At 52.2% G+C, this 25,202-nt stretch overlaps 8 protein-coding genes across 8 annotated transcripts; 4 read left to right on the top strand and 4 right to left on the bottom strand.

The window, feature by feature from the left end:
* Nucleotides 1-1,275: 1,275 nt before the first annotated feature.
* Z519_10496 (uncharacterized protein) lies at nt 1,276-1,884 on the bottom strand (the record flags this gene model as incomplete). Its single annotated transcript, XM_016768212.1, has 1 exon — nt 1,276-1,884. The coding sequence occupies one exon, from the start codon at nt 1,882-1,884 to the stop codon at nt 1,276-1,278; it is 609 nt and encodes a 202-aa protein (XP_016615680.1).
* A 143-nt stretch (nt 1,885-2,027) lies between these two features.
* Nucleotides 2,028-4,061, top strand: Z519_10495 (uncharacterized protein; the record flags this gene model as incomplete). The annotated part of the gene is made up of 1 exon (XM_016768211.1): nt 2,028-4,061. One exon carries the CDS (start codon nt 2,028-2,030, stop codon nt 4,059-4,061), a length of 2,034 nt encoding a protein of 677 aa, XP_016615679.1.
* A 532-nt stretch (nt 4,062-4,593) lies between these two features.
* On the bottom strand, nt 4,594-5,037 carry Z519_10494 (uncharacterized protein; the record flags this gene model as incomplete). Its single annotated transcript, XM_016768210.1, has 2 exons — nt 4,594-4,731; nt 4,810-5,037. 2 exons carry the CDS (start codon nt 5,035-5,037, stop codon nt 4,594-4,596), a joined length of 366 nt encoding a protein of 121 aa, XP_016615678.1.
* A 1,090-nt stretch (nt 5,038-6,127) lies between these two features.
* On the top strand, nt 6,128-7,601 carry Z519_10493 (uncharacterized protein; the record flags this gene model as incomplete). Its single annotated transcript, XM_016768209.1, has 2 exons — nt 6,128-6,436; nt 6,504-7,601. 2 exons carry the CDS (start codon nt 6,128-6,130, stop codon nt 7,599-7,601), a joined length of 1,407 nt encoding a protein of 468 aa, XP_016615677.1.
* A 402-nt stretch (nt 7,602-8,003) lies between these two features.
* Nucleotides 8,004-10,424, top strand: Z519_10492 (uncharacterized protein; the record flags this gene model as incomplete). The annotated part of the gene is made up of 1 exon (XM_016768208.1): nt 8,004-10,424. One exon carries the CDS (start codon nt 8,004-8,006, stop codon nt 10,422-10,424), a length of 2,421 nt encoding a protein of 806 aa, XP_016615676.1.
* Nucleotides 10,425-11,244: 820 nt separating this feature from the next.
* Nucleotides 11,245-12,257, bottom strand: Z519_10491 (uncharacterized protein; the record flags this gene model as incomplete). The annotated part of the gene is made up of 2 exons (XM_016768207.1): nt 11,245-11,959; nt 12,178-12,257. The coding sequence occupies 2 exons, from the start codon at nt 12,255-12,257 to the stop codon at nt 11,245-11,247; spliced, it is 795 nt and encodes a 264-aa protein (XP_016615675.1).
* A 738-nt stretch (nt 12,258-12,995) lies between these two features.
* Nucleotides 12,996-14,890, bottom strand: Z519_10490 (uncharacterized protein; the record flags this gene model as incomplete). The annotated part of the gene is made up of 5 exons (XM_016768206.1): nt 12,996-13,735; nt 13,788-14,552; nt 14,608-14,633; nt 14,688-14,725; nt 14,798-14,890. 5 exons carry the CDS (start codon nt 14,888-14,890, stop codon nt 12,996-12,998), a joined length of 1,662 nt encoding a protein of 553 aa, XP_016615674.1.
* Nucleotides 14,891-19,183: 4,293 nt separating this feature from the next.
* On the top strand, nt 19,184-25,072 carry Z519_10489 (1,3-beta-glucan synthase component FKS1; the record flags this gene model as incomplete). The annotated part of the gene is made up of 3 exons (XM_016768205.1): nt 19,184-19,335; nt 19,386-24,665; nt 24,724-25,072. The coding sequence occupies 3 exons, from the start codon at nt 19,184-19,186 to the stop codon at nt 25,070-25,072; spliced, it is 5,781 nt and encodes a 1,926-aa protein (XP_016615673.1).
* Nucleotides 25,073-25,202: the final 130 nt, after the last annotated feature.

The following is a 25,202-nucleotide window of genomic DNA, read 5'->3' as shown; positions in this document are numbered from 1 at the left end:
AACACCATCTCGACTTCCAATGTGTAACTCATCGCTGGAAGATCAAACACCACACGCTGGGGCTAGTCGGTTCACGCTACGTCTGCGAAAGGGTGCCGAAATCTGTCGCCGTTTAGCCACTTGAGCGTGAATATCCCAACCATGTCATTGACGGTCTTCCCAAAGTCTTCAGACTACAATCTTGTCAGACTGCTTACAGGACAAGAAGCTTCTCGGTCGGACCGACAAGTGCCAAAAAGTATAGCTGCAAGCTCCTGAAACTACACATATATATGTCCATCATATCCAACAAAAATGTCTCCGCCAACCCTACCACTGCAATTCGACGGGTACGGCGATCACGTCCAGGATCTGAACACCTCAATTGTCAAATATACGGCCACACTACGGACTCGTGGTGGATCGCCAACCCTGAACTTCGTCCTCTGGGTTGTCGACGTCGACCGGGGGGCCCAACCTGGGCAGGTTTGGAGCAATAGATGGACGTATCTTACTAGAAGCCCTCCAGCTCCGACGCAGCTAAGCGTCTATTCACACGGTTTTGGTTTCTCGATCTACCTCCGGAAAGCCAGAACCAAATCTATCAACAAGCCTATGAGAAACCCTACGTGGTAACTGCGTCGCGAAATGTGAGTCGTCGCTCCGAGCTAAGGATCCACAAACTTGGCACACCGTGCAATCTCCATCTTGTTTTCGGGAAGATTTACGAGGACTCGGAGTTCGCGCGAGAGGAGAATTCGCTCAGTGGCCGCCTTCGCTGCTTCTGAGGTCCGATCCGACAATTGAACCAAGACACTGAATTTGCTGAGCTGCGAAACAAGGCCACACCTTCGGCTTCACCAGCGCCAGCTTACACTTCACCTCGTTTGGGTTTGCGGAATAGGATGGCCTACCCAAGTACTTTCCGAATGTGAAAGAGATTCACGTAGAGCGGGCCAGAAGACTGCAAAAGTATCACAAGGATCTCTGCAGCCAGGAGTGGATAGGGCTTTGGAAACCAAAAGTCATCCGTGCATTCCTAAGAGGCGATGATGACGCGAAGCACGTGCGGCCGGCAGCCCGACTCAAAATGTGGCACCTTTCACCACTTCTGATAGGGAATCCCAAAAATTCAAGGTGTACTTGACGACAACTTTTTGATGGTCATCCGACGAACACAAGCCTCTTTATGTGCAAGTAAGGCTTGAATTCCAAGGCTCGGCGGCATTATTCGCGCTAACGATTGACATCAGCGAATCAAGTTTCTCCTCACCAGTGATGGGGAGGACCAGGCGATCAATAGGCAAGTGTATCGGCTGGGATGTTGTGCGGACAAGGTCTCTCATCGACGGCAAATGGCGTTTTGAAGAATGTTCTGTGGTACTGCAGATTATGATGACGCACGTCGAGTTGAAATGCTAGGAAGCCTGGAAACGCAGCAGCAATGAGTTTATTCACCGAGGAGAATACTCCTCCTGTGGCGATTCGCCCTTCCCATGGGCCTTTCAATAGCATCAAGTCTGCCGTGCAGTCAAGCCCAGCATTCCCCAGCCTCCGATAACAATGCCAGAAACCGCTCTGAAGATTGCGCTCATAGGCGCACCTTCTTGCCAGCAAACGTAGGCATCGGCGCCGCCGACATAGAGGAGCAGTGCCAAGGATCGTGTCCACTGCCGCCAGCTTGCCTTGAAGATTAAAGACCCAGATTGCCATTTCAAGTGCCGAAACTCGCGCCCTGCTGATTACGAAGCTGGCATGAGTGGGCTCTGAGGTGGCAATGCGCTCAGGGAGCCCGAATTCAAGAATGGCGACATGGGGATTCCAAAAGGGTATCCTGCCACCGAAGGTGAGACAGGTAGCGACAAGGAGGACTGGAGCATGGAGGGTGCGGAAGGCTACTCCCATGATGGCTGGACAGGCGGGTCTGGAGCAGTTGGAGGCGAGTTATTCCCACGAGATCTGTACTCTTATACTGAAGGATCGATCTGGCGAAGAGGGGAGGAAGAACAAACCCAGGAACCGATGCTGGATGGCGGGATGATGCCAAGATGCCAAGCTCCGCAACCATCGACGTCATCCTCGGCGCCCGCCCGGCGAGCCGGGATTCCACCCGTCCGTCTTTTGTCTTCTTCCTTGAATTGTTCTCCACTGTACATTGTCGTTATGGATGTGACCTGCGTCGTCGTAACATCTTCCTTCGCTATCCTGAAAGGGGCATGTCCAGCGCAAATGGCCAGCAGGACTATCTCAATGGCCACTCCGGCTTTATCCTCGCCGTCTTCTGCGTTGTCTCCATGTTGGTTATCTGGCCGGTCAAGATTCGGCTGCCGGCCGTTCTCCAACGGCTTCTGCTCTCAACGCTGCTGAATACCAGAGTCATCGGGTTCAATGACTTCAAAGCCCTATCCAACCGTCGGCTCCATGTCCACTTGTCACTCACCACCGCCCCCGTCATCGCCGTCATTCTTCTCCTCGCGACAACGACTATACAGGGCTCTACCATTCGCCTAGGTATTGTCGGTGATGAAACTGTCAAACCCTATGACGTCCTTGTTCTTTTTATCTCGCTCGCCTACATCTCAATTGCCCTTGACGGCACCGGCGCTCTCGAGGCTACCGCATTCTACGTCTCCAAACGTGGCGGCAGCTCGGGCCGCCTGCTCTTCACTTATCTGTACGCCTTCTTTCTGCTCACGGCGTGTATCGTGGGAAACGACCCGCTCATCCTCTCTGGCACGCCTTTTCTAGCATACCTGAGCCAGCATACGGGGCTTGATCCTACGGCCTGGGTGTTTGCAGAGTTCATGGCAGCGAACACTGCCTCTGCCGTCCTGGTGAGCAGTAATCCGACCAACATTCTCATAACGGGGAGTTTTGGGCTCAACTACTTGACGGACTTCACCAAGTGGACGGTTCTTCCCTCTCTGATCCCGGCGGCCTTGAACTATCCCATTCTTCTAGGCATGTTCTGGAGGAAGATCCCCAAGACGCTGACTCCATTGGCGGACGACCCGTGGAGCAAACTCCGTGACCGCACAGGTGCTTTCTTCCTCAGCGCTTTGATGCTGGTTACGGTGTCTGTGCTTGTCGGTACGAGCTTCGTGCCGGGTCATGCGGTCGAGGTCTGGATGATCACTGCGCCAGCAGGAGTTTCGGCGTTCTTTTTCAACATTCTTAACGACTGGTTTCATCCAGAGGTTGGTCGAGAAATTGTTCGGCAGCAGTCACGGGATTCTACCGCAGAGATGGCGGAGATGGACCAGCGGCGGTCGATACCAATCCAGGTCCATGTCTCACAGGGCGACCAATTGCATGACCCTTCAGATCCAGAAGGAGAGCTCCCGTTATCCAAATCCTCTGGGTCTCCATCACCATCACCGCCAGTTCAAGCAAAAGACGAGGAAAATATCAGAGCCAAGGGCGACTCCCAACCTACCGAATCTAAATCTCAGCCTCTTTCTCTCCACTTTCCTACAAGGAATCGAGTCCACAAGGAAGCCCTACCCAGCACGCAAGCCGAGCAAAAATCACTGACCTCTCTCCTCCGCGCGTTTTTATCACGATTCCCCTCCACAGCGCATACCGTCTCCCTCCTCCCCATCCCGCTTCTCCCTTTCGCAATGGCCGAATTCATCCTTGTCCGCGGCCTCGCTCAGCGCGGATGGATCCGTGTCTTCGCAACTGGGTTTGCCCGTGCATGCACATCCCCCCCCGCTACAGTCTTTTTCTTCGGCTTCGTTAGCGCTGCGTTCCTGTGCCCGTTGGCTGGGACGAATATCGGCGCGACAATCATCCTTGTGGAGATTATCCGAGATCCTCAGTTCATGCTCTCCAACCATGTGCGACGTGATCCGAGGGTATTGCCTAGTGCAATATATACTGTGGCAATGGGCAGTAACATTGGGGCATTCAGCTACACCTTCGCCGGATCTCTGGCGGGCCTGCTCTGGAGGGGTTTACTCGCGAACAAGGGCGTGCGTGTGAGTCAGTGGAAGTTCGCCAGAGTGAACCTGTTGCCGCTTCTGATGCAGATTGTAGTATCCAGTGCCATTGTGCTGGGGGAGGTTTACTGGTTTGCATAGCATTCAGTCAGTTTAGAGGCGTCGATGTGGATGTTGGGGACGGTAGAAACTGATCCGTTAAAATCAGTCCTTTCATATAGAGAGCTAGATCAGTCCCTTAGAATGCCAGCCAAGGCGTTGGTCAGTAATGGCAAGATTAAGCAAGAGACCGAACTCGAGCAAGCTCAGATTGCGGAGGTTCGAGACCGAGTTTGACGACCCAACCACGGAAATTTCCCTCAAGGAAACGGTGGCATAGTACTACTCAAAGGACCGTCAACGTCGAGATCCATTCACGGTCTTGGAGGAGAGAGGGTTTGAGGAACTCGCAAGATCCACAAAAATTGGAAGACGAGGAGTTTTGCGGCCGTAGGTGGACACAATGATACAAGGAGTACATCACACCGAAAACCCCGAGTTGACATTCCGGTAGTTTCCAACAAGGCCCTGGTAAATTTTTTTTATTTTTTGAGAGAAACCAATCGCGCTGCTGTTGATCCCCGTTGCACGTTTTACCCATCCATGATCGCAGAGGGACTTTTGTGGCAAACCCTTAGAGCTGCAGGTTGACGCCGAGTTTCGATTTTATCAACAGGTCATGCCACGACATCGAAGCGTCGCTGCTTTGGACTTTCTTGACTTGCCCCTTTGCCAATGATTCCTCCAGCCTCGCCTCGCGGTCGGCTTTGATCTGGAACAGTCGCTGTCAGCGATCGAGAGCCTGGCAACTTGCTGCTGTCGCAATGCAAATGTGTGACCCCCGACTTACATCGGCTTCGCTCGGGGTGGCATTCTCCTCAGTCCAATGCCGATTACCGGGCTTGTCCGGCAGCTTTTCCTGGGTAAGAGCGCTTTCCGGATGGGCCTTGATATCGGATGCCTTTTCTGCTCGATGGAGAGCTGTCGGTGCTAACGATATCCTGCTGGAGGTGTGACATCTGATCCCACCGAGAGACACGAGCCGTGGCCTTGCGATCTGGCTGACGGACGGCTTCATGGTAAACATGAGGTGAATGAACACGGGAAACCTTTGCAAAGCGAGTTTGAGATAGACAGCAGCGAGGTAGACGGAGGAAGGAAGGCTTTATAACAGTTTTCAAGCAGGACTGAGGCAAGAACGCAGCTGCTTGATATCATCACGCCCATATCTGTACGAGGTCGGAAGCAGACGTGGCGTGACCTGCATTCTAGACCGACGTCTCTTGCGTGAACTTCATGATTGGGTTTTGACTTCTTGGGTGTGCCTCACGCCACTCGCCCGTTGGCTTGGAGAGTTTCCATTGATTCTGAGCACCTTTTATGTATCGACAGAGCGGAGAGATCATGCCGCCTTTTCCTTCGAGGCCCGGGGAGATCCGTTTCAAATATTCGTGCCCTTCTTGGCGAACGGATGCCACTGATATCTAGTCGGTGGGTTCCCACCTGCAGTAACCCATGCTGGACTATAGGCTTTTCTGTTGTATTGATTTAAATGCGCTTGTTTGCATGATAGATGTGGTTGTTTGTCGGCGAGGTTGCTGGTTCCCACCACTTCCTACTTAACCTCCTTGGAACCGGGCCAACACGACCCTTCCTCTCTTCTCATCGTGTTCTGCTATGGAACAGGTCAAGCGTTGTTGGGGAGCTTCGCTGCTGCACTCATCCGACCAACCATTACGGCCGGGTCAAGTCTCCAATCGATCAACAAGGATGTTTCAACACCCTTCCCACCGATCACGATGACGGTCAGACGTGAGAGAACGGAGGGGGGGGAGGCCATCTTCTAATCACGGCAGCTCACCGAACCAAAGAGGTTATCAACCTCGAGCATACCTGGTGGAGAACAGGCCTCTGATTCTCGTGTATACATGCGGCAACGCGGCCGCTCATTCTGGTGTTCGCTGACTCTGTTGTCATGCTTATGGATTGTCAAATGCGGTAATCGTAAAGTGAGGCTAGGGAGTAACTGGGTCCCCTGAGTCCTAGGGTTGCCAGCGACATGTGGGGCGATAGAAGTCTTTGGATATATAACTAATCATCAATGCGCAGGTCCTACAGAGACTCTGCTCAAAGACGAACCCAGCTTTGATGGCACAATACTCGTCGACATGATGCAGATTGGAGACCTCATCTGGAGCCATTCTTTGGCTTTCGCAGCCCCTGCCTTGTCGTTGTTGATTGTCACTTTCTTCCTCAAGCGCTATCTTCGCCTTCGCCACATTCCAGGTCCTTTCTTCGCAGCATTCACAGACTTCTGGTTCGCCTATAAATTCTGGACCGGCACGACCTTTGCTCGACTCACCACAGATCTTCACCAAAAGTATGGGCCAGTGGTCAGGTTGGGACCAAATCGGTTGATCTTCAGCAAGGCGTCTGCCATTCCTGTGATATACAGGACGACTGATGTGATGCCAAAGGTCAGTCTCATGGAACCCAAGAATCATCCATTGGCGGTTCCGGAACAAGCTCACTGGACTTAACTAGTCTTCATTCTATCTTCCGATTCGAGTCATGATCCGGGGCCGCGAGGTCACATCTTTTATTAGCATTCTCGACGAAAAGCGAATGAGTGCTGTCAAGCGCCTTCTGCTTGGCAACTTCTCCATAAATTCCTTTCTCCGACAAGAGTCAGAGCTCGATCACACAATCTCCTCACTGGTAAGATACCTCGAGGACACCAAAACCGACATCGCAATAGGAACCACTCTGGGGTACTGGGCTTTTGACAGCATTTCCCGCATTGCGCTCACAGAAGACCAAGCCTTTTTGAGCCAACAGCAGGACTTTGGGAACACAATCGGAGGCGCGTCCGAGCGCATCACGCACTGGCATTACTGGGGAGCCATACCGATGTTGGAATGGTTGCTCTTCAAAAACCCGATTATGCAAAGAATGGGAAAATCTTCGATGTTGGGCGCGCTTGCGGCGCAAAGGCTGCAGCAGAGACTGCGGGAAGAAAAGCGGTTGGAAAGCCAGCCCGACCTCTTAGGAAAATACCTGGCAGCCAGTCGAAGGGCACCCGAGTTGATCAACACAACAGACGTAGTAGGCTTCCTGGTGTCGACGATGCATGCTGGAAGCGAGACTATCGGGCAGGTCACCGCAGGCATCCTCGTAACTCTGTTGCAGCATTCGGAGAAAATGAAGAAGCTCGAGAAGGAAATCCTGTCGGCGTCACTGAGCGACATGCCGCGGTTTTCCGAGGTGAACAGCCTTCCCTACCTAGATAGCGTCATTCGTGAGTCTCTGAGGCTGAACAGAGCTGGCACGACCATCCTGGAACGGACAGTCCCGGAACCTGGGGCAACGATCGACGGCGTTTGGGTGCCCGGTGGCACGAATGTCTCGGTCAGCACGGCAGTATTGAATAGAGACACTGATGTTTTTGGTCCCGCTGCCGAGAAGTTCATACCAGAACGATGGATCGGGCTGAGTGAAGAGCAGTTCAGGCAGATGGACCACGCTGAGCTCGGTTTCAGTACCGGACGGCGGATCTGCATCGGGCGCAATTTGGCAATGATCGAAATGAAGAAGGCTCTGGCGCGCCTCATCAAGACTTTCAAGGTCAGTCTGCCCCTTTGAGAGCAGCGCGCCTGGATGCGTGGACTGCGTGCTGAACAAGATGGAAGATTACTCCCACCGATCCCAGCGACAGCCTCCAACCAATCGCGCGGGGGCCCATACGACCATTCTACAACACAAGATTAGATTTTGTAAGACGGGAGAAAGAGGGCGTAGAAGAGGAGGCTGCAGCTTGATTAAGACAGAACATCCGAGACAGGTATCGTTGACTGAGTGATGGATATTAATTCAGGGAGATAGATTTGAAGGGGAAGAAATTGTCATATTGCTACGTTAAAGCGGCATGAGCTTTAATCTGTTGCCGTGGCAGCACATTCGAGGGGGACAAACTGTAAACACCATGGCCTTCTTCTCGTCCACTGACGGCGACATTACTTCACTGACTAAAGCAAGACGAGCACCATGTCTGCAGCATCGTTCGAATTAGATAGTCTTCGAGATTTCAGTGCCATCTTCGCTCCCAAGCCGTTAATGGCCACCGGCACAAATACCGTCCTGCGAAGATCCCCGCGCAAGAAGACCTCAGTGGAGGAGTCTTCATCGCCTCAGAAGAAACAGCGAGATGTGCCGAGCTCAAGAAAGAGAATCGAACTCAATAACCCCGGGATCCCCGTGAAGGGGCGCGGCCGTAAAGAAGCTACGAAGCCTGGCAGGGGACACCCGTCCCTGCTCAAGGACATCCCGCCTCTCCCACGAGATCTCACTGTCGCCGAGACCCATGTCACCTCCAACAACCGCCGCTCTCCCGCAAGTCCCCAAAGAAACCTCAGATTGGCCCACGTAGACCCACTGCTAAATCCGCTGAAGGCCTTGGTCGTGGAAGATGGAGAGGCGTCTGCTGCAATAGCACATTCGACGAAGAGTATCTGGGGAGTCCGGGTGTTTGACCAGGTCGAGAAGCTGGCCAATTCTCGAATGACGGAGGGTGCAACACAGTCAAAGGGGAACAAAAGCAATCGCGGAAACAAACAGAAGCCAAACCATGCGAGCAGGTTCGTCCTGAAAGAGGCTCGATGCAACGATGACATTGAGGATTCGGGTAGGGAGGACGAAGAGGACGACGAAGACACAGATTTGAGCGGCTTTATTGTCGATGATGATGCCGAGCTGAGCTACTATGATTCTTCGGGGTCGAACTCGGACGAGGATGATTATAGGAGACCGACAATGAAAGTCCCCCAAGTGCGTCCGCGAAGAAGACTGCACCGTGGGTCGCCAACTCGGCGGCGCCTCAGCTTTGGTGATGATGGGGAATCGGACAAGGAGAACCATCCGGCAGAGACACTGTCAAATGCACTGCGAGACATTTCCCTAGAGGACAAAAACTCCGGGACTATGAGAGGAGAAATTGAAGTGATCGATCTAACCCTGTCTCCGACTGTCTCTCCCGAGACCAGATTTAATAACCGACCCAGTGTACGCTCACCGCAAATTCCTCCTGTCTTTCCATGGAAGGAATCTTCCCAAGACTCGAATCCTTTCAAGAACTTCGATGCCCACCTTCAACTCCCTCCGCCTGCCTCTAAGCCTGCCCTAATGGTCCCCTCCAAGGACCAGCCCGTCGACAGCTATTTTGGCGAGGGTTTAGGAGATGTGTGGAAGAAGCCCGCCGACGAGGCAAGCGATCACTTCAAGACACCGCCAGCCACGCCACCCCGATCACCTTCGAAACTCAAGTCACCCTCAAAGTTACTGTCCCCTTCCAAACGACAGGCTATCCCACAGTCGCCGCATCGTCAGAGTATGGACGCGTTCTGGGATCATAACGTGGTCAACGACTGGAATGACAAATACTCTCCGAAGAAAGTGCCAGCAACATCTCCGAGAAAACGTCTCTTTGATCGGTTTCAAGTGTGGTCGGACTCGGAGGACGGGGAGAAAGACAACGCTTTCAGCAATTCTGATTCACTTCCTAGTCCTTGTTTGTCGCCACGCAAGTCAAGATCACCGACCAAAAGTCCAGAGAAGGAAGAGAAGAAACGTTTAGCAGAAGAGAAACGCGCAGCGGCAGCTCGGAAGAAGGTGTTTGACTCCCAAAAAGAACAACTTGCGCGCGACTTGCTGTATGAGCTCGACGAAAAAGTCGCCAACTCCCAACTCAACCGGCTAGCATCCAGCACAGGCGGTATCCGCATCATCTGGTCAAAAACCCTCCGTTCAACAGCTGGCCGAGCAAATTGGAAGAGAACTGTTACAAAGCCACCTGGCTCACCCGTCAAAACCAACAATGTAAAAGAGGCCAGCGGCCTGGGAGTGAAAGTGCAACACTTTGCGTCGATTGAACTGGCTGAGAAAATCATAGACTGTGAAGATCGTCTGGTTAACACCCTCGCGCATGAGTTCTGTCATCTAACGAACTTCATGATCAGTAACGTGCGCGACCAACCTCATGGTGCAAGTTTCAAGAACTGGGCCGCAAAAGTCACTTCGCATTTGCGATCGACCGATGTTGAATCTTGGAGAAAGGTGCATGTCACAACTAAACATAGCTATGCGATCAATCACAAATACCTCTGGGTTTGCGTTGGCCGCAAGGAGAACTCAGCAGCAGCGGACGTCCTCAAGTTGGAGGAGGGGGAGGGATGTGGAGCAGAGTATGGACGGCATAGCAAGAGTGTTGATGTCGAAAAACATCGATGTGGGAAGTGTAAAGGGAGATTGGTCCAAGTGAGGCCGAAGCCAAGGGCAAGTCCGGTCAAGAAAGAAACAAGCGGAAGTCATGGATGGGGTTTGAAGAGGGAAGAAAGTGCAAGGAGTACAACCTCGAGCACTAGCCGCAGCGTATTGAGCGGGATGATCGAGACGATTGAGCTGAGCGATTGATTGCTTGGTGGTGATTGTTGGAATGAGTGTTGGGAGATGTGCTGCGACGTCCACACTCAGGAAAGCGACCTTTTGAAGGAAGAGGAGATTGGACCGTGGCTTTGCATGGTTGAATATGTGCATATCCAGCAGATTGGCCGGTGTCTGGCGTCTCTATAGGAGCGTTGCAAAGACAACAGTAAAAGAACAATTGTGAGTTTCGAAACCTGATACAGCCAGACTGTTCCTTTTTACCATCCAGCAAAGTGTTGAAGCCGTGCGAATGCGTGAACATTGCATTCATGATTCTTCGGTTCGTCGCCGTTCAGTGCCTGTCATCTATATCTAACTATCTATCTAGGCTCCCCTTCCCGGGGCGACGCAAAGGGCAGGGGAGCAGTGCATTGCTGATGGTTCTGATTTGAACATTGCCCTAGAAGAACTTGACGCGGGCTACGCTGATGCTCGACGAGTAGTATTATCATTGACTCTGTCTGAAATCCGAGTCAGGAACGTGCCTCCATGCCCCGAGCCGCTTGGCAAACCCTCACCCTTTTTCTCGGTCCGTAGTACCACATGACAAGGTAAGTTGTCCATGGAGTCATCGCGCCCTAACAATCTTCCCTTCAAATCTCAGAGTGTTGGAAAGAAAAAACCCAAAAATACCAATCTCGAATCTCCAAACAGAGCACGCATAGCTTTTGTTAAACGCACTGATAATGCTTGTTTGCCCAGAAAGCGGGCTACTCTCTGCTCTACCCCCACCCCTTCTGCCCCTCGGCTCTCTCTGCGCGTGAAGGTTCTAATCGCCCTCGACAACTCCCAAGCGGTGTTGTGCTGCTCATGCATTGAAGAGCCGCCAATCCCGGACCGCCAAGGTCTCCACGATTCTGGTGAGTATGTCCCGCGCATACCCGACTTCCTGCGCAATCATGGCTTCCGTGGCGCCGCTGTCGGTTGACCCTGTGCGTTGGCCGGCCTCGATGAACTCCTTGACCGGGACGTTGATGCGGACGCACAAGTCGGTGCTGTAAGGTTGAAGACGGATCAGGAGGGCGAGCTGATGCACCAGCGAACTCAGCTGCGGCTGCTGCTGAGAGGCGATGGCGGACGGGGAGATCTGCCGGCCTCCGTTAGGGCTTTGCTGAGCCGTACGCGATGTCTCGAAGCTGTTGATGTTCCCCGCCAGCATGTACGCGGGATAGCTTGCCAGGCTCGCATCGACCATTCTCACGGGCTGGGGGTTCGGCAAAGGGGAAGCTAACGTATCTGGTGGCGAAATCACGTCGGTGAAGTGGTATTTCGCGGCTTCGGCATCCAACTCCGCCATTGGCGGCTGTACGGTACCGTTGATTGTTTGGCTGACGGCTGTTGTGGTCGTGGTCGTGATCGTTCCATCTGGTAGAGTTGTTGTTGAGGTAGTCGTTGTGGGCGCGGATGAGGCCCTGGGGTCTGTAATGCTGGGTCCGACGTAGTTGTTGATCTCGAAGATGATGGATGTGAGGGTCGTCGGCGAGAGGAAGACTTCTTGATGGTCTGGAATTTGCCGGATGTCGCTGTTGATGTTGACAGTCGGTCAGCCGCTGGCCGAGACTCGCTGCAAAGAAAAGCAAAACATGCACCAGCCGACGGAGAGGGGCAGAGACCATCAACTCATTCTCGTGTGTTGAGGCTGAGCCGAACTCCTTGCCTAGCTCTCTCCCTCGCTCGCCTCTTCTCAACCCTCCAGGGCGTTCGAGACGGCACCAAACCGCCGTATGAATGCTCCACTCACCTTGAATCAATAAGCTCCACGGGCAATTCCACGGTTAGAGCCCCTCCGTAAAGTTCACGGACGCCGTACATGGCTGCCATGGTTAGTTTTGGCCGAGTCGAAGAATGACGGAATTTGTTGCAGCAGGCGAAATCTGAACTTGATCGGAGGCTGGCGAGAGGAGAGGAAAGTTTTGTCGGTGTTGATGGCAACGGAGACGTTGATGTTGACGGATCAAGGCTGTTTGAGAGGATCAAATGGTAAGACTGTGTCCCTGCTGAGGTTTGGGATCTCTGGACTGGATTGTTCGCCAACAGGCAGCACAGTGACCTGTTGTACCTTGGATTGTCCTATGAGTTCGCCTCAGGCATTCATTCCTCCTGTACAGTCTACTGTCCCAGAAATCGCGGTGATGACATGGTTCCCAAACAACTCCAGCGAATACTCGGAACATTCGATCATCTACCAAGTAGTATCAGAGTCGGCTTGGACATTTTCAGTGGCCTGACCTGGTTGAACCGACAATCACCCGGCTCCATCCATCCACACGCAAGGCTGTCGGCCAAGAAAGGCGAGGGTGGTAACTGAGCACAGGATTCAAGTACACTGCCAGATTATTAAGACCTGTAAATATGTTTTAATTGTTTTTCTTTTTCTGCTTGGGATACTCTCTAGACCAACGGATTTTGGTGCTCGCCTAACCCCGTCGATGCTGTCAATTACATCTCCATAGACTCAAGTAGTTGGCGAGCTGTGAATGAGGGACCCTACAAACCCATATGAACAAAGCGCGCTGTTAACCAATGCACCCACGCAGATTTCACCCCGCTTGCCTGTCTCTACAACAAAATCATACCGGCTCCTGACACGAATGCAATCGTGAGATAAACAACAAGTTGCAGAATGCCCATGTGGCCGGGAGTGGAGACTCCAGGAATACCAGCATTGGAGGTGCTGCCGCTGCCACCAGAGCCAGAGCTGGAGCCAGAACTGGAACCGGAGCTCGATCCCGATCCACCCGTGCCGCTGGGGGCCGAGGTGACCGTACCAGTGCCTCCACTACCAGCCTGGTTGATCAATGTTGCGCAGCTTCCAGTCGGGCTTGTTGGGGATGCTGTCGAGGCCGATCCGCTAAAGTCGCAGGCCGAGGCACCGTTTCCTTGGGCAGCTTGTTGTTCGTAGTAGGAGTTGAGTGCCCAACCAAGTTGTTGCTCAGGGTTGCACATGCCATAGGCACCATAGTCGCCCGTGGTGGCGTTGGCGGCAATACCGTCGCAGACACCCTGGGCAAGGCCGCAAACAATGCCAAACAAGTTACCGATCTCGTCCTCGGCCACGTTGTTTGGTCGGCATGTCAAAGCATCAAACATGCATTGGCAGAGTTCTTGGTTCGGGGTCGGAGGCAGGCTGGAAGATGCTTGCCAATCGGCGCCAACAGTCGGGCAGGAGGCAGGAGCAGTGTTGGTGGGGGTGTAGTCATTTGCGTTGACACCGGTCGGGTCAATTTTCGCAATCTGAGTGGATAAGGCATTGAAATCGGCCAGCGTGCTCACCGAACCGCCCGAGACAGTGACCAGACCTAACTATCTGTCAGTACGAGTGAAACGAATTGGAGAATAGTCTGCCCTCACCATAGTCATTCGCCTCTTGGAAATACATGTAGACAATGCCGCCTGACCAGACAGGGCTCATTTGAGGGCCATACAACGCTTGAACTTCGGTGAATTTGCGGGGTTGAACAACGTTGCACCCATACTCAGCAAAGAAGACGGGGACGTTGTAGGTCGAGAACTCTTCGGTGCGCTGATCGTAGCCAGACAGGGTGTAGCTGGAGTCGCCGCACCATGAGTAAATATTGTACCCCCAGAAATCAATGGCATCAGTAGGATTTCCGCAGTCGAAGTAGTTGGCGAGATTAACACGAATGTCGGCATCATCATTGGTAGCATAGCCCACCCCTATAGACCGGTAGTTTTGTTGCTTGATGTAGGCCTTCATGTCGCGGACAGCAGCCTTGACGAAGGCGCTGGCATCGGTGTTGGTGTTGTTGTTTGACACCTCGTTTCCCGCGAAGAAACCAAGAGTATTTGTGTATTTTGCCATGTTGTCAATGACGGCGGTATAGCGAGCGTACAGATCATCGTTCCATGTGGGAGAATCACGGTTGATCGAGGTGCCAGGGGACGACAAGTCCGAAATGACATAGATACCGGCGTCTGCAAGCATATTCATGCAATCATCGTGGTTTTGAGTGGGGTCAACTGCGTACACTCGGATTGTGTTGGTGCCCAGTTGGATCAAGTAGGGGATGTCTCGCTGGCATGTCGAAGCGTCAGCCAGAGGGTCGACATAGTTGTCATTACCGCTCGATGTTGTGCCGTTGCCTAGATAATCCTCTTTTCCACTTGTCAATTACAATATTCATCAAGGAGCCGGAGGGTGGGGACGCACGTTGGTAAGCAACGCCTTTGATATAGCTGTTTACCCCATTAGCCAGCGATTAATGGAGCGACAGTCGCATATGTACGCACAATTGTGTCCCATTGGTTTGATAGAAGAATTTAGAGCCCTGGAAAGAAACAAAGAAAAATCAGTGCTGTTCATCCCTCACCGCAGGGGCATGGGTTGGGTGCTATCATACCTTAATGACAATAGGGTCCACATCTGCGTATGCGGCTTTGAGAAAAAGAGCAGCGCCGACGACAGCAGTCGCAACGGCGGAGAAGCCCTTCATGGCGATGCGAATGTGCGAGAAATGTAGTTGACCAGAGAAATGTAGTCCTTCAAGAGCGGGCGCGTGCGCTTAAGAGGTGTGAAGACGGTCTGAAGATACCTGACGGCAAGAATGTTGTTTCCCCAGGAGAGGAGGGGGATGGTGATACAGTAACGAGCTGTCACTGCCCAACAAGCAGGCAGGAACGAAGGACAACAATGTTAGAGATATGGAAAAGAATGTCACGAAGGGGAAGAGAAAGGCGAAAAGCAACGAAAGTGAGAAAAAGGGTGCGAAAGGGTAACAAAGAACTATGTGCACGCAAAGTACGAAGTACAGGAGCAATTGAGGACGACGGTGAGTTCAGATCAAAGGGGGAAGCGATTTCAAGGGATGAGAGGTGTCCTGGTGTCTCCCTCCGCTCAATCCATGCATGGGGTTTGGTGTGCTTTGGGAGTGGACACAACCGAACCAACAGCACCGCAGTGCGAGGTACCGTCCGCACAGCCCCGGGGTTCACCATCTGCCCCCCTTTACCCCCTACTTCAGGCGCCACGAGCCACTGAACCACTGACCGGAAGTCCCAGATTCAGTTCTCACAGGCACCGCCCACGTTTCTTTCCGGGGCACTGGCGGACGACTTGTGCGCACTCCCGTCGGCACATCAGCACCTACTCGGGGCAACCCAACAGCACCCGTTGAGGCACCCCAGGCTCGTCTGTCGTCAATTGGTCCTCGGACTTGTAGCAGATCGGGTTTCGATGGTGCATTGCCGCCATTGCCGGCGCAACACCAACACAATCGACACGCGTCCCTTCTCCATTGAGCTATGATGGTAGGTATTGATTCGTCGAGGTTGTGGACTGCAGCTACACCAGCTATGGACGGAGTACACATGTACATATACTCGTCGTCCGTCGCATCCTTGGTGATGCCGAGCAGCTCATGATCATCGACGCGGTCGAGGAACAAGCCGCAGACTATTCCCAGAGACGCGACAGGGAGGAGAGAGAATCACGTACGAGGTACTCCGAGTTTAAAAAAGAATTATCCTGGGTGAGCCCTTGCCATCCTGCCACCTGGGGGACTCCTGACCACAAACATCCTCCCTTGACATTGTCCTCTTGTCGATATCTTCCTACGGCTATCCTCCATCCTGTATTTCCAGTCCAGCTCCGTGCAAGAAATCGGCGATTTGCCACAGAGATTTGTAACAAATGGTGGTCGAGAATGTGGAGGAAAGTCTCTGCATGTCTCACGGCTTGATCACCCTGGGCATCCTTCTAAAGCTCCAACAAGCACAGCTGTGTCTCGGCCTTGAACCAATTTTGAGCTAATGATGACCCTGACATGCCCACTCAGCTCTCCGCACAGTGGCTCCAATTTGCCCAGGGCGAAATTGGATTTGTCTGGGTTACTGGGCAAGGTGAGACAGTCGATTGGAGGACGGCCCCTTTTTCCACCTCATTGTATCCAATGGCCCAGGGGTGTTGCACGCCCGACACGATCCTACTCTATCTGCCATCTAGCCCCTGGGATATGACGACTTCTGGGATTCCATGAGACCATGACGGGTTGGTCCACAGGAAATAGCAATTCGCCACTATAGGCCGTTCCCGCACCTAAGTATTGTTCCTAGCAAAGCTTGTTTCACCTGAGGCTCCAAAGACTAGACACTAAATGCCGTGTTTGAGGTGGGCAAAATCAGGGTTTGCATCAGGAACAGGGTCGAGAGTGCTTGTACTTACAGTATTTATGTAGAGCGCGTGCTGAATCTGGACGATTTCCAGAGCATCGTGGGTCCAGAGGATGCACCCGCACGGAATTGGCGAAAGAAGCCTTGATAAGACATGCTGGAGCTGGATGGTCAAGATTGACTTGAAAGAATTCTTCATCGGGAAATGCAAGCAATCCACGCGGCGTCAATGGCTGCCGATCCGATATCAAATAGATCCACAAAATCAATCACCTTGACTTTATTGGCGTCAAGCCACAGAAGCCACAATGGGATCATGGAAGAAAAAGAATAACTTTTCGAATGCTGCTCATTATTCACGGGATGTCTGGAAACAACATGAGGCAGACACGGGTTACTTCACAATCGCATTTTGCAGACTACACAGGCCTTCTGCGAGGGTTGCAAAAGACCTCACTAGAAAGCCACCAGGTAGATACTGCTTGCTCCTCCACATGTTCGGGCATACCAAGTACAGGCTACGGAGCGCTACACAGCGCACCAGGTAAGGCTACTAGGCTTACCTAGGTATTACCTATGAAAGTAGATCATGGTGCCTCCATACTCCGTCCCTACTGTAGGTATCAAGTACATCCCGGAGTACATACAAGTATCTCCAAGAGTCAGGCACCGGCGTCCGGAGTCAGTGAGGCCGTTTTACGCGGAGGATATCTGCGCCCGAAGAGAGGCGTGGATCGTCCTTCGGATGTCTTTGTCAGCTGCATGATTTGTGCTCATCACCCACGCAGCTTATCGTTCTGACCTTCAGAACAGTGGGAGGCAGAAATGTAGGGCCTTGTCGTGCATCCGAATAATAATGTGGAGGAGGATACCGGTACCACAGTCCGTCCAGTGCTTCCACTGCCAGAAGGCCCACAAATACATGCAGATTTTCTGCCAACAAAATTGTCCGAGACGCAGCTGAGATCTGCAATGTAAAAAAACCTCCACGATATGAAACAAGGGTTGTGTGACCCGCGAGCCCGGGCACTGTTTCTGCCAACGAGACAGAGAGAGCTTCATCCCTGATGCCTATGCAGTATTTGATCACAAACTGTCTTGTGGGGCGATGAATCTGGTGGCAGGTTGTTGAGGATGAGGGCAAACCCCGTGTTCGGCACAGTCAAGGCAATTAAAGCATCTACATAACGTAGGGCTCGATCTTGCCGCACTCTTACGCATAGCCACAATCCCAGCCACGGATTAGCTCGACGGTTGTGCCAGAGATAGCAGTCGAGCTGCAGCAAGACGGGAAGCGTGTCCGTAGCGCAATAAGCGACGTAGGTCAAGTGGAGACGTAGATGACGCTCTTGATGTGTCGCAATCAAGAAGAGAGGAGCGAATTGCAGGGAACCGGAAAACTCGCAGAATCCTTTATCAAGAGTTAGTCTCTGACTGGCAACTGCAATGACCAGAGTAGCCAGCAATACCAGTGGATGTGCAAAAAGCCGGGCATCGAGACAGACAAAGCATCAAGTGAGAGTGTGGCGTTTGTTGGCTGTTCATGGGCCTTGGCTCAGATTTGCCCAGTGCCTAGCCCACCAGCCCCCCCTTGTTCCTTGTTTGTTGTTCCCTGCCCCCTTGTCGGCGACCGGGGTACGTGGGTGACAGTTAAGCCTCAATTGCCCTCACCTGTTTGCTGCTGTTGGCCATCCCCTGCCGGGCCGAAATCACAATCTGGAGACCACACCCACTACACCATCCACCCGGCAAATCCCAAAGGCCGCCTGAATCTCTGGCCCACTAGCCTGTGCACGCCCATGCCACAAGCAGCCGGTGGCCCCTAATCCTAATCCCGAAACACGCACGACCTGAGCGACTCCAGTCTGGCCACCTCCCCTCCAATCCTGCTCCATCCCTGGTCCTGCAGAGCCCAGCTCCAGCTCCCTTTGTCGTTCCATTATTCAACTCACCAGCCTCGCACCTTGGTCCACCTGTCAATATTCTACTACTTCTTACTGTCGTTTTTCTTCCTTGTTAGCCTCCTTCACTCGCTTCAGTCGCTGCGGGAAAGAAGGCAGGAACGACGAGGACTGGTTACCCTAGCCTTGGGAAAGAGCACATTGTCAGCTCGGATTCCGTAAAATACGGGCGACGCCTGTCTGCACAACGCGCCTCTGCTGCACATTGGCTGAGCAACCAACGCACCTCCCCCTTTCGTTTCACAGCAACACCACCATCACTCACTTCACCTACAGCCATTCCCTCCATCCACCTTTCGCCTGCGCTCTCGACGCTTGAACTAGCTGGCCTATGTAGGACTGTCTTGTTGGAATTCATAAAGAAACAGAGAGACAGCCCGCAGAGTGGTTTCCATCATTTCGCTGCGCCGCTTACCCCTTATCCGACGTTCACTGCTTATACCTGGATCACGCTTAATATTACCACACCGCAAGTGCACGGAATCAGCCTTTTTGCGTGTAACGCATCTCTAAATTCGGGGACATTTTTCATGGGACTACCTTGAAGTGAGTTGAATAAAGTTCGACCCTGCGGTTTTCTCTCGTGCAAACATGACAATTGCTTCATTCAGCTGGCCGCTTGTTAACCTATGACGTGCTCTAGGAATCATACCCAAAATGTCAGGCCACCCTCAACAGGGCGACTACGATGATGGCTACGGCCAGCATCATCCAAATGACGGCTATTACCAGGAGGACCAACACGGTTACCATGACCAGTATGACTATGGTCACCAACAACACGGAGGTGAAGGCTATTATGATGAATCGTAAGAAATATGCGTCTCCGATGTTTCCACTGGCCGACTGACTCACTTAGGGGCTACTACAACGCCGATGCATCCAATCCCTACCACAACGATGGTGGCTACTACGAGGGTCATCAGGGGTATCAGGATGACTACTATGACGGCCAGTACTACGACCAGGGAGCTGCCGGACAGCAATACAACCAGGGACAACGCCCGAGACGCCGCGGTCATGATTCTGAGGAGGACTCTGAAACATTCAGTGACTTCACAATGAGATCAGATATGGCTCGTGCCGCTGAAATGGACTACTACGGCCGAGGAGATGAGCGCTATAATAGCGGCTATGACGGTCAGGGTGGACGCGGATACCGACCTCCATCTTCTCAAATATCCTACGGCGGTAACAGATCCTCCGGTGCCTCGACTCCCATCTATGGGATGGACTACAACAATGCCCTACCGGCTGGCCAACGTTCTCGGGAGCCTTACCCAGCCTGGACCTCTGATGCTCAGATCCCACTCTCGAAAGAGGAGGTGGAAGACATATTTTTGGATTTGACGGCCAAATTCGGATTCCAACGCGATAGCATGCGCAATATGTACGACCACATGATGACATTGTTGGATTCTCGAGCTTCAAGGATGACTCCGAATCAGGCTTTATTGTCCCTCCACGCAGATTACATTGGAGGCGACAATGCCAACTATCGCCGGTGGTATTTCGCCGCCCACCTTGATCTCGATGACGCCGTTGGCTTTGCCAACATGAAGCTCGGAAAGGCAAATCGTAGGACAAGAAAAGCCAGAAAAGCTGCGGCGAAAAAGGCAAAGGAAAATCCCCAAAATGAGGAGGCGACGCTCGAAGCATTGGAAGGGGACAACTCTCTGGAAGCCGCTGAATATCGCTGGAAGACTCGCATGAACAAGATGTCTCAGCATGATCGTGCCCGCCAGATCGCACTCTACCTGCTTTGCTGGGGTGAAGCTAACCAAGTTCGTTTCATGCCCGAAGCTCTCTGCTTCATCTTCAAATGTGCAGACGACTACTTGCACTCTCCCGCTTGCCAGAATCGTGTCGAACCGGTCGAAGAGTTCACCTACTTGAACAATGTCATCACCCCTCTTTATACCTACATCCGTGACCAAGCCTACGAGATTATCGACGGCAAGTATGTGCGCCGGGAGAAGGATCACAACAAGGTCATTGGGTACGACGACATCAACCAGCTGTTCTGGTATCCTGAAGGAATTGAGAGAATCGTCATGAACGACAAGTCGCGCATTGTTGATCTTCCACCAGCGGAGAGGTACCTCAAACTAGGCGAGGTCAACTGGAAGAAGGTCTTCTTCAAGACCTACAAGGAAACCAGGTCCTGGTTCCACCTAATTGTCAACTTCAACCGAATTTGGGTCATCCATCTTACTACTTTCTGGTTCTACACGGCTTTCAACTCCCCAACGCTGTACACTAAGAATTACCAGCAACAACTGAACAACAAGCCTCACGCTGCTGCCCAATGGTCTGCCGTGGCTTTGGGTGGCACAATCGCGACGCTGATCAACATCCTGGCTACCCTCATTGAGTGGTCGTACGTTCCGCGGAAATGGGCTGGTGCTCAGCACTTGACCAAGCGACTTCTCTTCTTGATCGGCGTCTTCATCCTTAACATTGCACCCAGTGTCTACATCTTCGGCTTCACTCAGACATCGAAGATTTCTCTGATTTTGGGTGTGGTTCAATTCCTCGTTGCCTTGGCCACGTTCTTCTTCTTCTCAATCATGCCTTTGGGTGGGTTGTTTGGAAGCTACCTGACCGGAAACAGTCGTCGCTATGTCGCCAGTCAGACTTTCACTGCTTCGTACCCTCGTCTCAAGGGTAACGACATGTGGATGTCTTTCGGTCTGTGGATCATGGTCTTCGCTGCCAAATTGGCTGAATCGTACTTCTTCCTGACTCTGTCGTTCAGAGACCCGATTAAGATTCTATCCTACACCAAAATCCGCAATTGTCAGGGAGACAAGATTCTGAAAGATTACCTCTGCAAGTACCAGCCTCAGATCTTGCTCGGTATCATGTTCTTCACCGACCTGATTCTGTTCTTCTTGGATACCTATTTGTGGTACATCATCTGGAACTGCGTCTTCTCGGTCGCTCGATCGTTCTACCTAGGTGTCTCGATCTGGACGCCCTGGCGAAACATTTTCTCTCGCTTGCCGAAGCGAATTTACTCCAAAGTTTTGGCCACGACGGATATGGAAATCAAGTACAAGCCGAAGGTTCTTATCTCACAAGTCTGGAACGCAATCGTCATCTCCATGTACAGAGAACATCTTCTGGCCATCGACCACGTCCAGAAGCTCCTCTACCATCAAGTGCCTTCGGAGCAGGAGGGCAAGCGTACGCTTCGTGCGCCAACGTTCTTTGTTTCCCAGGAAGATCATTCGTTCAAGACCGAATTTTTCCCGTCCCAGAGCGAAGCCGAGCGTCGTATCTCCTTCTTTGCCCAGTCTCTGTCTACACCTATCCCCGAACCTCTTCCGGTTGACAACATGCCAACTTTCACAGTCCTTATCCCTCACTATGGAGAGAAGATTCTGTTGTCTTTGCGAGAAATCATCCGTGAGGATGAACCTTATTCCCGTGTCACTCTTCTAGAGTACCTCAAACAGCTCCACCCTCATGAATGGGACTGCTTCGTTAAAGACACCAAGATTCTCGCGGATGAGACATCTCAGTTCAATGGCGACTATGAAAAGTCGGAGAAAGACACAGCAAAGAGCAAGATTGATGATCTTCCTTTCTACTGCATCGGGTTCAAGTCTGCGGCTCCAGAATATACTTTGCGAACTCGAATCTGGGCCTCGCTCCGGTCTCAAACACTGTATCGCACAATTTCTGGATTCATGAACTACAGCCGAGCTATCAAGCTCTTGTATCGCGTTGAAAACCCTGAAGTTGTGCAAATGTTCGGCGGCAACTCTGACAAGCTGGAGCGTGAACTCGAGCGCATGGCTAGACGCAAATTCAAGATCGTGGTTTCCATGCAGCGGTATGCCAAGTTCAAGAAAGAGGAACGTGAAAACACCGAATTCTTGCTCCGTGCTTATCCAGACCTTCAAATCGCCTATCTGGATGAGGAGCCACCGCAGAACGAAGGAGAGGAACCTCGTTTGTACTCTGCTCTGATCGATGGCCATTCGGAACTTCTTGAGAATGGAATGCGGCGACCGAAGTTCAGAATCCAACTTTCCGGCAACCCTATTCTCGGAGACGGCAAGTCCGACAACCAGAATCATGCGATCATCTTCTATCGTGGTGAATACATTCAGCTTATTGACGCCAATCAAGACAACTACTTGGAAGAATGCCTGAAAATCCGAAGTGTTTTAGCTGAGTTCGAGGAGATGACGACGGATAATGTCTCGCCGTACACTCCTGGACTCCCTCCGACAAAGACCAACCCTGTTGCCATCCTCGGTGCTCGCGAGTACATTTTCTCTGAGAACATTGGCGTGCTTGGCGACGTGGCTGCTGGCAAGGAGCAAACATTCGGCACTCTTTTCGCTCGTACCTTGGCTCAAATCGGTGGCAAGCTTCATTATGGTCACCCCGATTTCCTCAACGGAGTCTTTATGACAACTCGAGGTGGTGTCTCCAAGGCTCAGAAAGGGCTCCACCTTAACGAAGATATCTACGCTGGAATGAATGCTCTTATCCGTGGCGGCCGCATCAAACATTGCGAATACTACCAGTGTGGAAAGGGTCGTGATCTTGGTTTTGGCTCCATTCTCAACTTCACGACTAAGATCGGCACTGGTATGGGTGAACAAATGTTGTCCCGAGAGTACTACTATCTCGGTACTCAGTTGCCCTTGGACCGCTTCCTGTCTTTCTACTATGCCCATCCTGGTTTCCACATCAACAACATGTTCATCATGTTGTCCGTGCAGCTCTTCATGATTGTGTTGATCAACCTGGGTGCCCTGAGACACGAGACCATCATCTGTTTCTACAACCGAAATGTTCCACCAACGGATCCTCTCAAACCTACCGGGTGCACGAACTTGACGCCTATTATGGAATGGGTTGAGCGTTGCGTTGTCTCGATCTTTATCGTCTTCTTCATCTCCTTCGTACCCTTGGTGGTTCAGGAATTGACTGAGCGTGGGTTTTGGCGCGCTGCTACTCGTTTGGCTAAGCACTTTGCATCCGCCTCTCCTATATTTGAGGTGTTTGTGTGCCAAATCTATGCGAGCTCGATTCAGCAGGATCTTTCCTTTGGTGGCGCTCGATACATCGGTACAGGTCGTGGCTTTGCGACAGCACGTATCCCATTCGGAGTTCTCTACTCTCGCTTTGCTGGTCCGTCAATTTACCTCGGAGCTCGGTCGTTGATGATGTTGCTCTTTGGCACGATCACCGTTTGGGGTGCCTGGCTCCTGTGGTTCTGGGTCTCCCTGCTCGGCCTCTGCATCTCGCCTTTCATTTTCAACCCCCATCAGTTCGCCTGGAACGATTTCTTCATCGACTACAGGGACTATCTCAGGTGGTTGTCTCGGGGCAACTCGCGGTCCCATGCTTCATCTTGGATTGCCTTCTGCCGACTGTCACGTACTCGGCTTACGGGATACAAGCGCAAGGCTCTCGGAGTTCCATCTGAGAAACTCTCTGGCGACGTTCCTCGTGCTAATTTCACGAGTGTCTTCTTCAGCGAAGTTGTCGGACCTCTGGTGCTTGTTTGCTTTACGCTGATCCCTTACCTCTTCATCAACGCCCAGACCGGAGTAACGACCGATGTCAAGCCGCCCACAAACTCTCTGGTGAGAGTGGCGATTGTTGCTTTTGCCCCCATTGCCATTAACGCTGGCGTGTTGGCTGGCTTGTTCGGCATGGCTTGCTGCATGGGTCCTGTTTTGAGCATGTGCTGCAAGAAATTCGGTTCGGTCCTTGCCGCCATTGCGCACGGCGTCGCTGTCATTATGCTCTTTGCGTTCTGGGAAGTCATGTTCTTCCTCGAGGGATGGATTTTCGCTAAGGCACTCTTGGGCATGATTGCTGTGGTGGCTCTCCAACGCTTCGTCTTCAAGCTGATCATCGCCCTCTGCCTGACGAGAGAGTTCAAACACGATACTTCCAACATTGCCTGGTGGACTGGCAAATGGTACTCGATGGGTTGGCACTCGATGTCCCAACCTGCACGAGAATACCTTTGCAAGATCACTGAGCTAGGCTTCTTCGCCGCGGACTTTATCCTGGGCCACATCATCATGTTCATCATGTTGCCCGCTCTCTGCGTCCCTTACATTGACAAATTCCACTCGGTCATGCTATTCTGGTTGCGCCCTAGGTATGTTACCCCGACCCCTTCTTCTAGTTCTCTGGTTGCAATACTAACACTTTTGTAGCCGTCAAATTCGACCCCCCATCTATTCAATCAAACAGTCTCGTCTCCGAAAACGGCGCGTCATTCGTTACGCTATTTTATATTTCTTTATGCTTGTCGTTTTCCTTGTGCTCATCATTGGGCCTATCATTGTCCGAAAATACATCACTGGCCTACCGACCATTCCTCTTGACCTCGTTCAACCCACTGGACAGAACAATAACGATACCACCACAGGTGTCACCGGTTCTGCTCTGGTCAACTTTGGTCAAGACGCTGGAACTGCTGCTGCTACCGCCGCTGCCACAAGCAGCAACTCCAACGACCCCTTCAGCTTTGGCGGAGGTGGTGGACGATTCGTCCGATGGTAGAGCTGTTTCTCGCCACAACCTCGAGGATATCGTTGTGTGTCTATACATTGCTCCATACGGAAAGGAGGGGAAACAAGTGCATGTTCGACAATATGACCCTCTAATGAGTTTAAAATTCTCTTGTCGGCCA

The sequence above is a fragment of the Cladophialophora bantiana genome (assembly GCF_000835475.1).
Source record: "Cladophialophora bantiana CBS 173.52 unplaced genomic scaffold supercont1.18, whole genome shotgun sequence".
In the NCBI taxonomy this organism is placed as follows: domain Eukaryota; kingdom Fungi; phylum Ascomycota; class Eurotiomycetes; order Chaetothyriales; family Herpotrichiellaceae; genus Cladophialophora; species Cladophialophora bantiana.
This window is presented reverse-complemented; position numbering and strand designations above follow the sequence as displayed.